This window comes from Lineus longissimus, chromosome 19 (genome assembly GCF_910592395.1).
Source record: "Lineus longissimus chromosome 19, tnLinLong1.2, whole genome shotgun sequence".
NCBI lineage: Eukaryota > Metazoa > Nemertea > Pilidiophora > Heteronemertea > Lineidae > Lineus > Lineus longissimus.
This window is the reverse complement of record NC_088326.1, coordinates 6699961-6714234: the sequence shown is the minus strand read 5'-3', so window position 1 is coordinate 6714234 and position 14274 is coordinate 6699961. Positions and strand designations below refer to the sequence as shown.

At 40.6% G+C, this 14274-nt stretch overlaps 1 protein-coding gene across 2 annotated transcripts in view; it reads left to right on the top strand.

The window, feature by feature from the left end:
* LOC135502981 (adenosine deaminase-like) overlaps window positions 1-8977 on the top strand; it is a 110640-nt gene extending 101663 nt beyond the window's left edge. For both annotated transcript variants that reach the window (XM_064796217.1, XM_064796216.1), the window contains exon 9: window positions 8027-8977. In XM_064796217.1, the coding sequence (XP_064652287.1) occupies window positions 8027-8119 (93 nt within the window). In that variant the 3' untranslated portion in view covers window positions 8120-8977. The remainder of the gene's footprint in view (window positions 1-8026) is intronic.
* The last annotated feature ends 5297 nt before the right edge of the window (window positions 8978-14274 follow it).

Below are 14274 nucleotides of genomic sequence, written 5' to 3'. Positions count from 1 at the left end.
TGCCCTTAACAGCAAAGGTATTTCCAAATCACATCCTAAATTTTCAGCTCCATAGCTTGCTTATTCTGGCCAGGGCTGGTCTTTGAATTTGGTGCTGTTGGCTGCAAAATCATGACTTTTTGTCGATTTTGTCCTCTTTCGTCGCTTTTGGCACAGTGTACCACTCTTGGAAATGTCTCTCATTTCTCCAAAAATGTCCAGATATCACTATCCTTTGTTGGAGTGTTGTGGGATGTCATCTACATTAGTTTGAAAAAATTCTCAAAATGTTAACCCCTGAAATCTACCTTCATTGAGACAAGACCACTAATGAATATTCTTAGGTTGGATTGTCGAGGCCTATCAATTAGACGAGTGCATGTTTTTAACTCTCAAGTACATTTGGAGAGGTATTGAAAAAATATTTGCTGTGGCAAGTCTACAGATATAAAGAAATTATTTGATGAAAAAATTAATTTCGAATTTTGCTAATTGGGTAATTGGGCGTGTTTTGAGTTTTTTCTGCCATTTGGCTGAAAAGAGTGGAAATATCAAAGTCTGTCTAATTTGTCGATTATCAAAAAATTTCCGTGGTCAACTACCAGTTTATTTTTTACCATTTACTTGCCGGACTGTCCGGAATAACATAATCTAAATTTCAGATTCACAACCCCACGCAGTATTTGATGCGTCGCGGTCAAACATTGACAATTTAACTGCTAAAAGGCTTAAAAAATCAATTGTGGTCTTGTCTCCTAAAAAGGAGAATTTAAGTACTCTACATTTATGCCTGCATCTTCAGGTCGTTTAAAGAGGCCTTGCATTTCTAGGGTGTCGAACTTGTCTTTGAGTTCTAGTAGTTGGTCACCGGCATATTGAGGTAAGCGACCCTTCCTTTGTGGAGGTTGAACAGGACCCATATTAACGTGAGCTTCGAATGGGCCGGATGCACCATTATAACTCTTGAAGTCGGGGTTGAACATACTGTCATATTCGTTGAGGGCAGCTCTGAATTAAGATGTTATGTCAGCAAACAATACATCGTCAGGGTTAAGGTTAACTGCGGCGGAGTGTTTGAGCGTACCTGGTTTTATTCGCGAGGTTGGCTGTTTCACAGCTTGATTTTGCGCAATTTCCATTCCTGGGGCAAAAAAGGGCAAATTTGACAGATGTGTTCATTGCGTTTCAAGACTACAGGCTCATCTGTAATGTTGGGGATGCGAATTTTCCTGGCGACGCTTGACACTACAGAGGGCATAGGCCAGGTTTCTGTTAGTACTGGTCTCGAATATACTTTGGGTTTGAGAGTGTAATCATGATCAAGAAGGATGTCAGCTGGAATGTCAATTTCGAAATAATCGCCAGGCCAAACCGTGACTGACAGTTGAGGGGCGTGAATCACACTTGACTGGATTGCGGGACGATTGGAGGATGTTTCACCACGGGAACCATATGTGTTGTTCATACCATTCCCAAGGATGACCTCACGTTTTGTAGGCCAGATAGAGATTTCGTTGTATTCCATAAATGGGGTACCTGTAAGAATATGAACTTCCAGGTTTTCGACAACAAGACCTTTAAACAACAATGATTGATCTTCCCTGGTCAATGAAAGTCTAGTTTCACCCATGACATGCAAAGGGGAAGACCCGTCTTCCTGGTGTGCTGACTGTGAACTGTGGCGCCAAATCTTTTGACAGCAACACCAATTCTTTTGACAGCAGACAAACTGATCAAGTTCCCTGTGGCGCCACTGTCAATAGTGATACGAGCATTATAATGGTTGTAGAAAGAGTCTAAGTAAAGAGATTGGCACACTTGAATCCTCTTGGCAGTATGGGTAAAGTCATTTCTTAGTACGGGCGCATTGTCACTACGAGTATCAAACTTGAGAATGTTGCTGGGTGGAGTTTTGGTAACAAAGTCCGGGACATCACTGTCAAGGATACCAATTATCTAGCGGGTTCTTACCATGTACCGTCGGTCCTTCTCTGGGAGAAACTTACACTCGCTAAGAAAGTGTCCGTCAGCTCGGCCTGCTTGCTTACAAAGGGGACACAACTTGTTGCCTCTTCGGCTATTTCCTTGGGGCGAGAGGGACGAAACTGCTTTGATGTGGCGGCGCGCATCACCTTTGCACTTTCGTTGGTTTGAATTTCGTCAAGAATTGAGTCTAACGTTTGGGAGATTTCAGGTTTGATAGAAGCTAGGGTCCTGGTTCTCGAGGGTAGGCTAAAGGTTCTCATCTTCTGTCATAGCAGACCCATGATGTGATAATCCATCAGCTTTGAGCAAATGTCCTCCACGTAGGCAACAAGTCTTTGATAGAGATCCTCAGGCCTTTCGTCCAGTTCTAGATGACATTCGGTTAGGTCAAGAAAGTGTCCACCGGTGGTTTGGAAACCAAAATATAGACGAATAGTTTGCCAGATATTTTCGACGGATAGAGTTTTTCACAATTGTGTTTCTTGAGACGACTGGGCAAAAGTTGGCAATGTGACCCAACATTAGCTCTAGATCAGTCTCTTTCTGTTGAGCTGTTCGTCTCCAATCCTCAGGGACTGTTTTAACATCATTCTTGAAACCCCAGACAATGTCTGCCCTTGTTTTCTTTTGCCAGGTTACACCTTCTGCCAGGAATTGGGCAAAGTTAGGATCGAGCGATAATGTGTACAACAAGTTTTGCTTCCAATTCTCAAAAGAGCTGATAGTTTCGTTTTTCGTGAGGCACCTCTGTTTCGGTGTGCGTTGCATATTTGGATTTTGTCGGTACTGAGTTCAAAACAGTTCACCACTTATGAGTATCCAGGGCCTCTTTTGTCCTGGGTTGCGTGTATATCCTTGAATCCGCATTATCAGTTATGTGACCGTTAAGCGACTAACTACTTTTTAACTACTTCTAACTACTTTTTAGCTCACCTCTCTGAGATGTGAGCTTGCTGTGGCGTGGCGTCCGTCATCGTTGTCCGTCATCGTCTGTCGTTTTCTGTTAGCAGGGCATGTTTCGTAACTACTGGAGCTATTGACTTGAAACTTGGTACACATGTTTCCCCATGTAATGACACCTGGGTGATCAAATTTCAGTCCGGTCTGATTCCTGATTTGGCCACCAGGGGGCCAAAAGTGAAAACATAAAAAGTGTGATATGTCTCTTATTAATGATCCGTTTTCAATAAAAATTTTATGGTAGGTACTCCTAGCAAGGATTCATCACATATTTTACGGGTTTCTGATTTGACCTACTTTTCAAGGTCACAGAGGTCAAATGGCATAAATTGGCCGTTAGGATATAACTATGGTACGTTTCTAAACTCCAATGATTATTAATCTCAAATTCGGTACACATGTACCCCTTAGTCAGGTGATCTCAGGGACCGAAGTTCGGTCCAATATGATTCACCACTTGACCACCAGGGGGCAAAATCCAAAAAACCTTAAAAATATGATTATTCCTTAACTTCTTGCCAGATTGCCAGCAATTTAATAATCATGGTTACATCTAACCACCATACAGTATATGGCACACAGGTTTTTAATTTGACCTACTTTTCAAGGTCACAGAGGTCATATGGCGTAAATTGGCCATCAGGCCGTAACTATGGCACGTTTCTTAACCGCAATGACTATTGATCACAAATTAAGTACACATGTACCCCTTGGTCTGGTGATCTCAGGTACTGAAGTTTGGTGCGATCTGATTTGCCGTTTGGCCTCCGGGAGGGGGCCAAATCCAAAATTCTTCAAAATACTATTATTCCTTAATTACTTGCCCGATTGGCACCAATTTTATATACATCTAATTCAGGTACATCTAATTCTTACAACCATTCAATGTGTCGTCCGGGTCTTTTTTGATTTGATCTACTTTTCAAGGTCACAGAGGTCAAATGTATTGGCCATTTTGGGGAAATTGTAATTGCTTGGACCTACATCAAACCTAACACTACATGACACAATACCATGCTCTTCATCCGTCTTTCCCCCACATGAGGTGAGCACAATGGCCCTGGCCATTTCATTAAAATAGATCTGGGTAATTCCTTCAAAAAATAAGCTGAATTTCGTGCGGCCTGTCATTAATTGACAGCTGTCTCCTGATGTCATGCTGATTGGTCAAAGCAGCAGACTGCTCAGTTTCAGCGGCAAGTGTGAAGATCAAAAGGGTGAGCGATCAAGAAAGTTTTGACAAGGATAAATAGCCTTGGATGATTTATAGTGGTGAGTCCATTGATGTGTTCGCAATATGTTGAAATTTGATACGCCTGACTCCTAAACAATGAAGGCCAAAATATCCGTGTTCTGAATTAAATAAATGTTTGCCCCACCCGCCCAGCATCACATCATTGGTGAGGACGGGGCCGGCCATCTTTTTCCCGGTTCGTGTCGGTTTGTATCATCGTCACATCGGGTCGGGTCGTGTCGGTCGGTAATCTAAATGACCTTGGTCCATAATGTAATTTATTTTGGTTCATGTACTGCAAAACCTAGGTATGATATACATATTCAGCATAGTAAATATACTAGTAATTAATCTCTTCCTGGGGTCACACAGAATGTATTGTTTAGAATGAGGCTTGTTTTACACTATATTTTGTAGATTAATGCAAAGAGAGTGCTTACAAATCCTCTTGTTTGTAAGACGAGACTTTCACTGCAAAAACTGCTCATATAGTTGTCACATAATAATCAGTCTGTCAAAAGTTCTGCAAAATTGGCCCAAACATAAAGCGTCCTAAGAACAAAATAACTTTTACAATCTTCGTAAACTTTGTGTTCATCAAAGTCCCTGTTTTCAAAAATTAACCATGCTTCCAGTCAGAGTAGTCCTAGCTCCACTAAACAATGGTATGCTCTAAAACCTAGAGTACAAGGTCTGAGCCCCCCCCCCCCCCATTCATTACAATGTTTTTGAATGAGGATGGGCCAATAGGTCCGGTATTATTCTTTTATCAATGGCAATGGCCAATGGAGTTGCATGTATTATAATCACGCTCTGCTCTTGGCTGACATTGATAGTGAAACGAAATCAACATCACTGGTTATAGTAGGCCCATTTCTTCTAATAAAAGAGACCCAGCCTATTACTTAGATTGTCAGTCAAGATCAGCGTCATTGGCTGACAGAACAATGTGAAAACTTGACAATCCCTCCTCCATTGTATTGAATGGGGGCGGAGCCTCAGACATTGGGTGATTTCAAAGTCAGTTTTTAGATTTAGTTTTAAAACTAAATGGAACACTAAAACCCATGATTAAACCAGCATTGAAATGAAGTGGGTTTTAGTTTCATCCTATATCAAAGTCGGTGTTTGTTGGTTTTAGCATTATGTCCGGTTTTAGCTCAAAACTAAGGGATGGTTTGAGTGTCAAAAACTAACACCGGGACTAAAACTAAAACTCTCCACAACACCAGAAATGAAATAAATTCTGGTGTTAGTTTTGACACTCAGTTTTAGCATTCTCCTATTTCAAATTAGGTTTTAGTTGCACACTGAAACCAATTGGAACACCAAGGTCTGATCTTAATCCCAGCTCGGTGTTATATTTGGAAGATTTGTAGTGCATTTTGTATTACCAATAAAACTAACACCTTAGGCATTAACACCGAGTGGATTTCAAAGTTGGTGTTGGTGTTAAGAAAAAATATCATTTTGTTCATACCATTTCAAGAAGTAGTTGCTGGTATTTTGAACGCTGATGGGAATGATGATGGACGTGAAAGAAGACGACCATTTTTATATAGATCTGAAGCGGTTACAATAGTGAAACAACAGTAACAACGACAACAACATGCATGTTTGGTTTTCCCAAGGTTTTATCTCTGTCCATCTTGGTGTTAGTTTTACCTGCAGAATAAAACCTCTTCTAAGTTTCAGCCCAGGTTTTAGGTGTTTAGATAAAACCAGGTGTTGGTGTTAAACTAAAACTTCGAATTGGTCTTATCCAGACATAGGTTTTCAGGGGTAGAAATTAAGAATAAAACTGACACTAACACCCAACACTAAAACCAAAACCAACTTTGAAATCACCCATTGTATTTGAGGTTTTAGAGTATATATTAAGCATAGTATATATACCAGTAATTAATCTCTACCTGGGGTGACTCAGAAGTATTGTTTAGAATGAGGCTTGTTTATACACCTCTGGTTATCTAATAATCACATAAAACAGTGACCCATATCTTCAACCCAAAAGAGGTGTTAAATCGTAAAATCCTGCTGCCCTCTGTTGGATTAGTTATATATATGTAATAGGGAGGGTGGCTGGTCTATGGAACAGCCTCCTTGCTACGGTTGGGAACAATGGACAGAACTTTTTTAATTTTCCACAGCTCCTTCCATCATAGAGTTGACATCTATCAAAACCAAGCTGGGCAGTCAGCGACACATTCAGATATTTCAACTTCAAAAGCTATTTTCTTACGAAGTCCAATTTTGAGGCAGGCGGTATTTGCACCATGCCACCACGGGCACCATGCCACCACGGGCACCACGCGACCACCACGCCACCACGCGAACAGGCGGAGCGATCATAATGACGATATCAAAACAGACCATCAGACCACAGACACTTGAGAGTTTTGGTTACACCTACCAATTATAGATGGCATGTTGGTATACTGCGTTGTTGCCTGACGGGAGTTACGAGTATTCATTACTTGTTAATGGCATTTGCAAAAAGCAGGGCTATTATAAAGCCGCTATACATCCGTGTCCAACCGTTTGTCATGAGAGATCTTATCACATCATTATTGTTATCACAATACTGTCACTGCGGAGAAAGTATAGATCGGAGACCTATTATTGCGAATTTGAGTTGTACAGAGACTTGTCCCCGGTAAAGGTCCTGTACGGCATGTACGCTTATGCATTGAAGGCCTATTTGGTACACTGATGTGAAAGTAAATATTGTGACCTGTTTTAAAGGTCCCGCCCTATTGTTCGACAATGGTTCAGTGATTTTAAATACCTGACGGGCTCATCTTGCCTATAGGTGTATTGTCTCGTGTGAATAGTTTCGACGTCCTGTGAGAGGTGAGAGCCCCTATTGGCTACTTCGTGTAACTTTATTTTGCCTACATAGCTGCTGCCTATAGCGTCCCTTTAAACACTATGAAGACTGTGACACTGGTGTGAAGTAAATATAGTCCACTATTTAAAAGTCCTGTTCTATTGTTTGATGGGATTTCATGAATAGCAATATGGGCCCAGGCTTATACATCGTAGACGTATTACAGTCATTTGAAAGTCAGTATAGTGCCCAGTTTTAAAAGTCCGGGTGATTTTTCAGGAATTTAAAGATGACTACTGCATTAACTTTCATATCAGGCCATTGATTTTGAACATTCTGCCCTAGGTCATATGCATTCGGAGAGCGCGATCGCTACTGGGGACCTTTTGGTCGCTCGTGGGACCCACTTTGATGATCGCCGCCCAGACCCTCACGTGACCCGCGTGTTAATAGATGGCGACGGCGTTGTTCCAGGCGGTGGTCGACCTTTCCCTGTGAATTTGAGTATAAACTTGTATGTACGATAAATGATAAGCGTGTGTGCCAACGCCATCTATAATTGTTCCAAGAAACCATGATCCAATGAATCGACCGCTATTTTGATATCGTCATTATGATCGCTCCGCCTGTTCGCGTGGTGGCGTGGTGGTCGCGTGGTGCCCGTGGTGGCGTGGTGCAAATACCGCCTGCCCAATTTTGACCCTCAATTGTTAAATAAGCGATCATTCAAGAGGCCCTGTAAAAAAAGCGTTTGTTTCAGGGACCTGGAATTTTAGGATTTTTCTATCTACCCATTGGCCTTTCACCCAAAAAAAATTAGTCAAATCTGAGATGTCATATATCACCCACTGTCTGAATCTTATAAAAACTGGCTCTTAAAGGGTTGAAGATACAACAAATTACCATTCAAGAAACTCTTACTAAGCTGCCCCTCAAATAATTTCCTGTTTTAGTGTATATAGCTGAACTTAAGGGAAATTCCCCATGTTCATCCCCGAATTGACAATCCAGCTTTAATTCCTATGTTCTATTTTCAGAATCTCAATGCTGCTAAATCTTCCTTCCTGCCACCCGATGAAAAAAGAGAGCTGGTTGATCAGTTGGAGAAAGTGTATGGCCTTAAAGATTAAGCCTGGTATTGTGAAAGGTCCTTGTCAGAGCTTTCGTTTTCACCAAATTTGGTCCACATATGATATCTATAGCATTATGTTTACAGGCCCCTTAGAACTAAATTGAGTTGAGCATTACAATAGGGTATAAGCTTTTTGACAATGGTCGAGTTAGATCAAACGATGGACAGCGTGCGATATGACCAACACTCGTCAAACTAAATATTTATAAACTCGTCTTTTTTCAGTCAATTTTGAATTTAAAAAAGCTTATTTGTAAGAAAAATACATTTGTAGGCGAACTGTCTAGTTTCAAAAAGCATCGAAGCAAAATGTGGTACCCTTTTTAGCTCAGCTGTTCAAGTGGCACGCGCGTCAGTCAGTCAGTCAGTCAGACGGTCCATCTGCTCAACTTTATGGTTTTATGCCCGACATTTTGTAAACGTAATAGGCAGAATCGTAAAACTTGGTGATCGTGTAACTTTGGATGACCTCTGATCAGACCTGTGACCTGCGGTAAAATCAGTTTCTATGTGTTAGTGATTAATGAAAAAAAATGTTTTGTACGAAGTAGTTGACATTTTTGTAACCAGAGGGCACTTTAAGCATAAAAAGTAAATTGTGTAATTAAAAAAACCCCGCTTGATGACGAAAGCTAGAACTGCGTCCAATCATTGAGCCAAGTTTAGCCCTGGTTCAAAATGATGGTCATGTTTTGTTAATCATTTGAGGCGAATGGCAACCTACTTTCAATCCACCTAAATCTCACCTAATTGATCGGTATCATTTTTTCCTCTCAGCGTGTAGAAAACCTCTCAAAAAAGAGATAATATGTGACTCGCTCTACCAAAACTGGGCACTTGTCGCATCTGAACTCGACAGGTTGATACGGACTTGTTGTTCATTTCCCTATTGTAGACCTTTTGTGAAATCTATTACAAACTGATTTGGTCACATTTCACAAAAGGTCTACAATAGGGAAATGAACAACAAGTCCGTATCAACCTGTCAAGTTCAGATGTGACAAGCGCCTAGTTTTGGTAGAGCGGGTCACATATCTGTTACCTTTAAAAAATGATTCATACATGGATGTCAAAAAGATACTGTATCATTTTCGAATCGATGAAACAGCAGGGGAATAAATTTCTATCCCGGGCTTCTGTCAATAAAATAGCCAAGAAATGAATGGATTCCTCTAAAATATGTGCAAAATATGGATGAAGAGATTTGGAAGTTCCTATTACTTTATTTGTGCATTTCATACTTCAAAACACCATTTTAAATTCATTTTTATCTTGCTTCTTTTTGGCTCGCCGTAGGGGAGTCTATACAATACCGCAGTGTCCGTCGTCCGTCGTCGTCTGTCGTCGTCCGTCGTCGTCGTCGTATCCTGTTTAAAAAACAGTGGCACGTTTCTTAACCGCTAAGCCTATGAACTTGTAACTTTGTACACAGGACTCCCTTGGTCAGATGACCTGTGACACTAAATTTCGGTCCGATCTGATTCTTAATTTGGCCACCAGGGGGCCGAATGTAGATATCTAAAAAGTGTGATATCTCGCTTATTAATGACTTGTTTGGAATGAAATTTTTGTGGTAGGTACTCATAGCAAGGATACATCATATATCGTACAGGTTTTTAATTTGACCTACTTTTCAAGGTCACAGAGGTCAAATGGCGTAAATTGGCTGTTTCAGTGTAACTATGGCACGTTTCTTAACCACTAAAGCTATGAACTTGAAACTTAGTACATATAACCCCCTATATCACATAGCCTCTGGTGCTGAATTTCAGTTTGATCTGATCCTCGACTTTGCCACCAGGGGGCCAAAAGTGGAAATCTAAAAAGTGTGATATCTCGCTTATAAGTGACTTGTTTTCGATAAAGTTTTTTTGGTAGGTACTCTTAGGAAGAATACATCACATGTCTTACGAGTTTTCAATTTGACGTACTTTTCAAGGTCACAGAGGTCAGATGGTGTAAATTGGCCGTTAGAGTGTAAACTATGGCACGTTTCTTATCCACTAAAGCTATGAACTTGAAACTTGGTACATATAACCCCCTATATCACATAGCCTCTGGTGCTGAATTTCAGTTCGATCTGATTCTCAACTTTGCCACCAGGGGGCCAAAAGTGTGATATCTCGCTTATAAGTGACTTGTTTTCGATAACATTTTTATGGTAGGTACTCTTAGGAAGAATACATCACATGTCTTACGAGTTTTCAATTTGACCTACTTTTCAAGGTCACAGACGTCAGATGGCGTAAATTGGCCGTTAGAGTGTAAACTATGGCACGTTTCTTAACCAGTAAAGCTATGAACTTGAAACTTGGTGCATATAACCCCCTACATCAGATAACCTTTGATGCCGAATTTTGGCCTGATCTGATTCTTTATTCGGCCACCAGGGGGCCATAATGGAAAAAGGAAGAAGTGCAATATCTTGCTCATTTGAGTGAATTGTTTTCGATAAAATTTTTATGGCAGGGACTTCTAGCAAGGATACACCACATGTCCTACGATTTTTGGATTTGACCTCCTTTTCTAGGTCACAGAGGTCAAATGGCATAAATTGGCCATTAGAGTGTAACTATGGCACGTTTCTTAACTGCTGAAGCTATGAACTTGAAAGTTGGTACATGTAACCCCCTACATCAGATAATCTCTGACACCGAATTTTGGCCTGATCTGATTCTTGATTTGGCCACCAGGGGGTCAAAACTGAAAAAGTAGGACGTGCAATATCTCGCTTATTAATGACTTTTTTTCGATGAATTTTTTATTGCAGGGACTCATAGCAATCACACGATATTGATCTTGTTGATGTCATAGACTATTATTGGTTGGCTCATAAACTTATATATACTGCCCTGTCTTATTACTTGACATCAATACACATCTAAAAAAGTCTTCATGCCTGATTGTGTTCACCATATTCACCTCTAAATTAAGCATGATCCTGCCTACTAAAAGATGTATACGGTGAGCACAATGGCCCCTGGCCGTTTCATGTTTACACATTGTAATACACAGGGGATACACAGTGACATAGCATAAGCATTGCGTAAAAATCGTCATCACCATCATCATCTACCACTACATGGTCGGGTGCATTACTGCGCGTAATCAACCCGGTGTGGGTATGCAAATGTGCAGACAATAAAATCTTGGTTGGTGCTGGTAAAACTGTTAAAATCTGGCATAAAATCATTGTGGTCTACACAGAGTTAGCGGTGATGTGCCTCTTGAACTCCTTCAGTGAGTGGGCTGATGTTGTTGGGTTCGGGAGGGAATTCCAGTTCCTTATAGTGCGATGGAAAAAAGACTGGGCTTCTTGGGTAGTGGTGCATCTAAGTTGATGGTAATTGTTTTCCCCTCTTGTTCTTTGGTGTTGCAAAGTCGACCAACCCATTTTGGCACTTGAAGAGAATGATGAGTGATGCATTTCTTCTTCGGCACTGTAAGGTTTCCCATTTAAGGGTTTGGTATAGTCTTGCCATTGCTCCCAGTTTCCTGTCTCTGTACTGGTTTCCAAAAAATCCGACTGCTCTTCTCTGCACTCGCTCCAGTATGTCTATGTCCTTCTGGAGTTGCGGGTCCAAGACCAGGGCAGCGTACTCAAGAATGGGTGTAAAGAGGGACTTGTAAATTGTATCAAGCACAGGTGTGGGGCACTTCCAGAAGTTTCCTATTCCATTATGTTCTTCTGCCCCTAATGATTTTTCTGCAAGAACGCCCATTTAGAGCCCTTTCTGGGTGTCCATTTTATCAAGATTGACCTGATGACCCTTGGGATTAGCTGTTTAGTTTGTGTATCTCGGGAATATTTCCGGTAAAATATTGTGTAGTGCTGCTTTTGGAAACATGACAGTTCGCCAGCAATGCATCTCTATCACAAATAGCTCTTTTAAATTTTGAAATTGACTGAAAAATTACGATTTTAGAGCTATAATAGGCATTTTTGTCCATCTCGCCTGGTTTTCGTCATTTGATGAATCGCTGCGGCTTTGCCGATCAGTTAGCGTACCCCTGCCCCTTTTTTCTCCAAAGATGAATGATATTTAGGCAAAATAGCATAAATATTCTTGTTCAGGAAATCATAGTCATTAATCTGGCAGTGGTTTCAACAAAATCGAGGCAAGAATTTGACCAATATTGAAACACGACGTTTTGTAGATTGATGCAAAGAGAGTGCTTACAAATCCTCTTTTTGGCTCACTGTAGGGAAGTCTATACAACACCGCTGTAGCTGTACCATTCAATATGTTTAGTATTTTCTACATATCATATGATACAACTCAGCTATCAGATAAAGTATGTTTGTAGCTGCTTTTAATGTTTGAATGGTCTTCTTGAGTTATTATTCTAGAATCAAGGTAAAAGGAAGTTTCTGGTGCCAATGATGCCATCGGTGGCAGTTTTGCACTCAAGTTCAGGTCAGTTATCCTCAAGTCAATCTGTGGCAGTGCAGGTGGCTTTAGGTGTGCACCGTGGTGGATAATGCATGACGGAAAGAGTTTAGTGGAAATAATATTGTCATTACATGTTTGTGTAATTCATACTTAAAATATGCTCTTAGTGCATACAGTTCGTATATTAGTAATAATCTAGAACACCTTTGTTGCAATGTATAGTTTAGACTTATAAAATACATTATGGATATTTTTGGTTTTGGTGTTGCAGCCATAACCGCTTGGCTTAATAATTGGTAGAAAATATGGAAGCAGTCAAAATCACATTTCTGTACATGTATTTAGTTGAGGTATTTTAGAATAGAAATTGATACATCACTGATGATGTTGGTTGTCTCACAAAACCAAGCCTGACATCAAGTTCAATCTGCTGTGAGCACCATGGTCCCTTAATTTTTGGTCTCTTAGGCCTTCATTGGTATTGTTTGCCAAAATATCATGTCAAATTGCCTGGAGTGACTGAATCAACTGTTGTATGTTCAGATGAAATTATGTCTGACTACATGAATACGATCATTGCTGCGTGAGGACTTTTGACTTTTGTTTTATTGACGAACCAAGTCCAGTAATAAACTGGCCTGCATCATGTGGCATGCTGGAAATAATGAAAAACAATTTCCTCTAAGTTCACAAACTCGTTGCATTGGTGCTGCTTTTGTATCACAGCCCAACTAATACATGATAGCAGTGTTACATGTCAGTGAAAATGTAATATTTTGTATCATATAGATAGTCTAAAAATGGTCCGCATTTTGACTTTCCAAGATCATTCGATAAAATTTCAAAATCAGGACTGATACAGATTTGGATTGTTGAAATCTGTATCAGGGAGATATCGCTGGAAGCTCCTCTGCTCCAATGAATGTTGTGTTTTCTTGGAACACATCATTTCAACCATCCCAACAGTCCTTTAAAAATCAAAACAGCCGTAATTTGTTGGCATTTTCCGCACTGCTGCGTCAGGAACACGCCTTCACGTCACGACCATGCTTTTAAACTCAGCAGAAGTCATGTACAATGCAATTGGTTGTGGCGTGGCAGCCATGTTTGGTCTGTCACAGCTATTTAATATGTTTCTAGTTAGACCATATCCACAACTCCGTGGATATGGTCTATTGTTTTTACTGAGCCGATCGCCAGGACCCGAGGGATGTGGTTTTCGACACGTATCTCCGAAACTGCCGCACGGAACAACCTGAAATTTGGTTAGGTTACGTTTCATAACCTGCTTACGAACAACGTGTACTTTATTTTTGCAGCCGTTGCTTACTTTTTTAGTTTTCGGGTAATTTTTGATGAAAATCGCCGGTTCTGAACCGTTCCGGTAATAGCACTGCCTCCCGCGTTTTTACCGATTAGGCAAGTTGCTCAACGTTGATCTGTCCCGACCTGAACAGGTGGGAGGATACCCGCTACATGGAAGAGCCAACAGACATTTCGTCTACGCATTCTAGACTGGGTGAGTGTGATTTTTTCGTGATTGTAATCGCCCTCAAATTTGTGTTGAAACACTGCATCAGACAAAATTAACTCATCAGAGATCAAGAAAAAGATCTTAAGAATATATATTAGCTGTTAGTTTTGGTGATTATAGGGAGCACGTCCATCTTTTGAGGCAAACTTGTCATCCGAAAGTTTCCAGATCCCCGCAATGGCGGATATACATTCATCAAAAAAATTACGAATTCGGGCAAGTTTC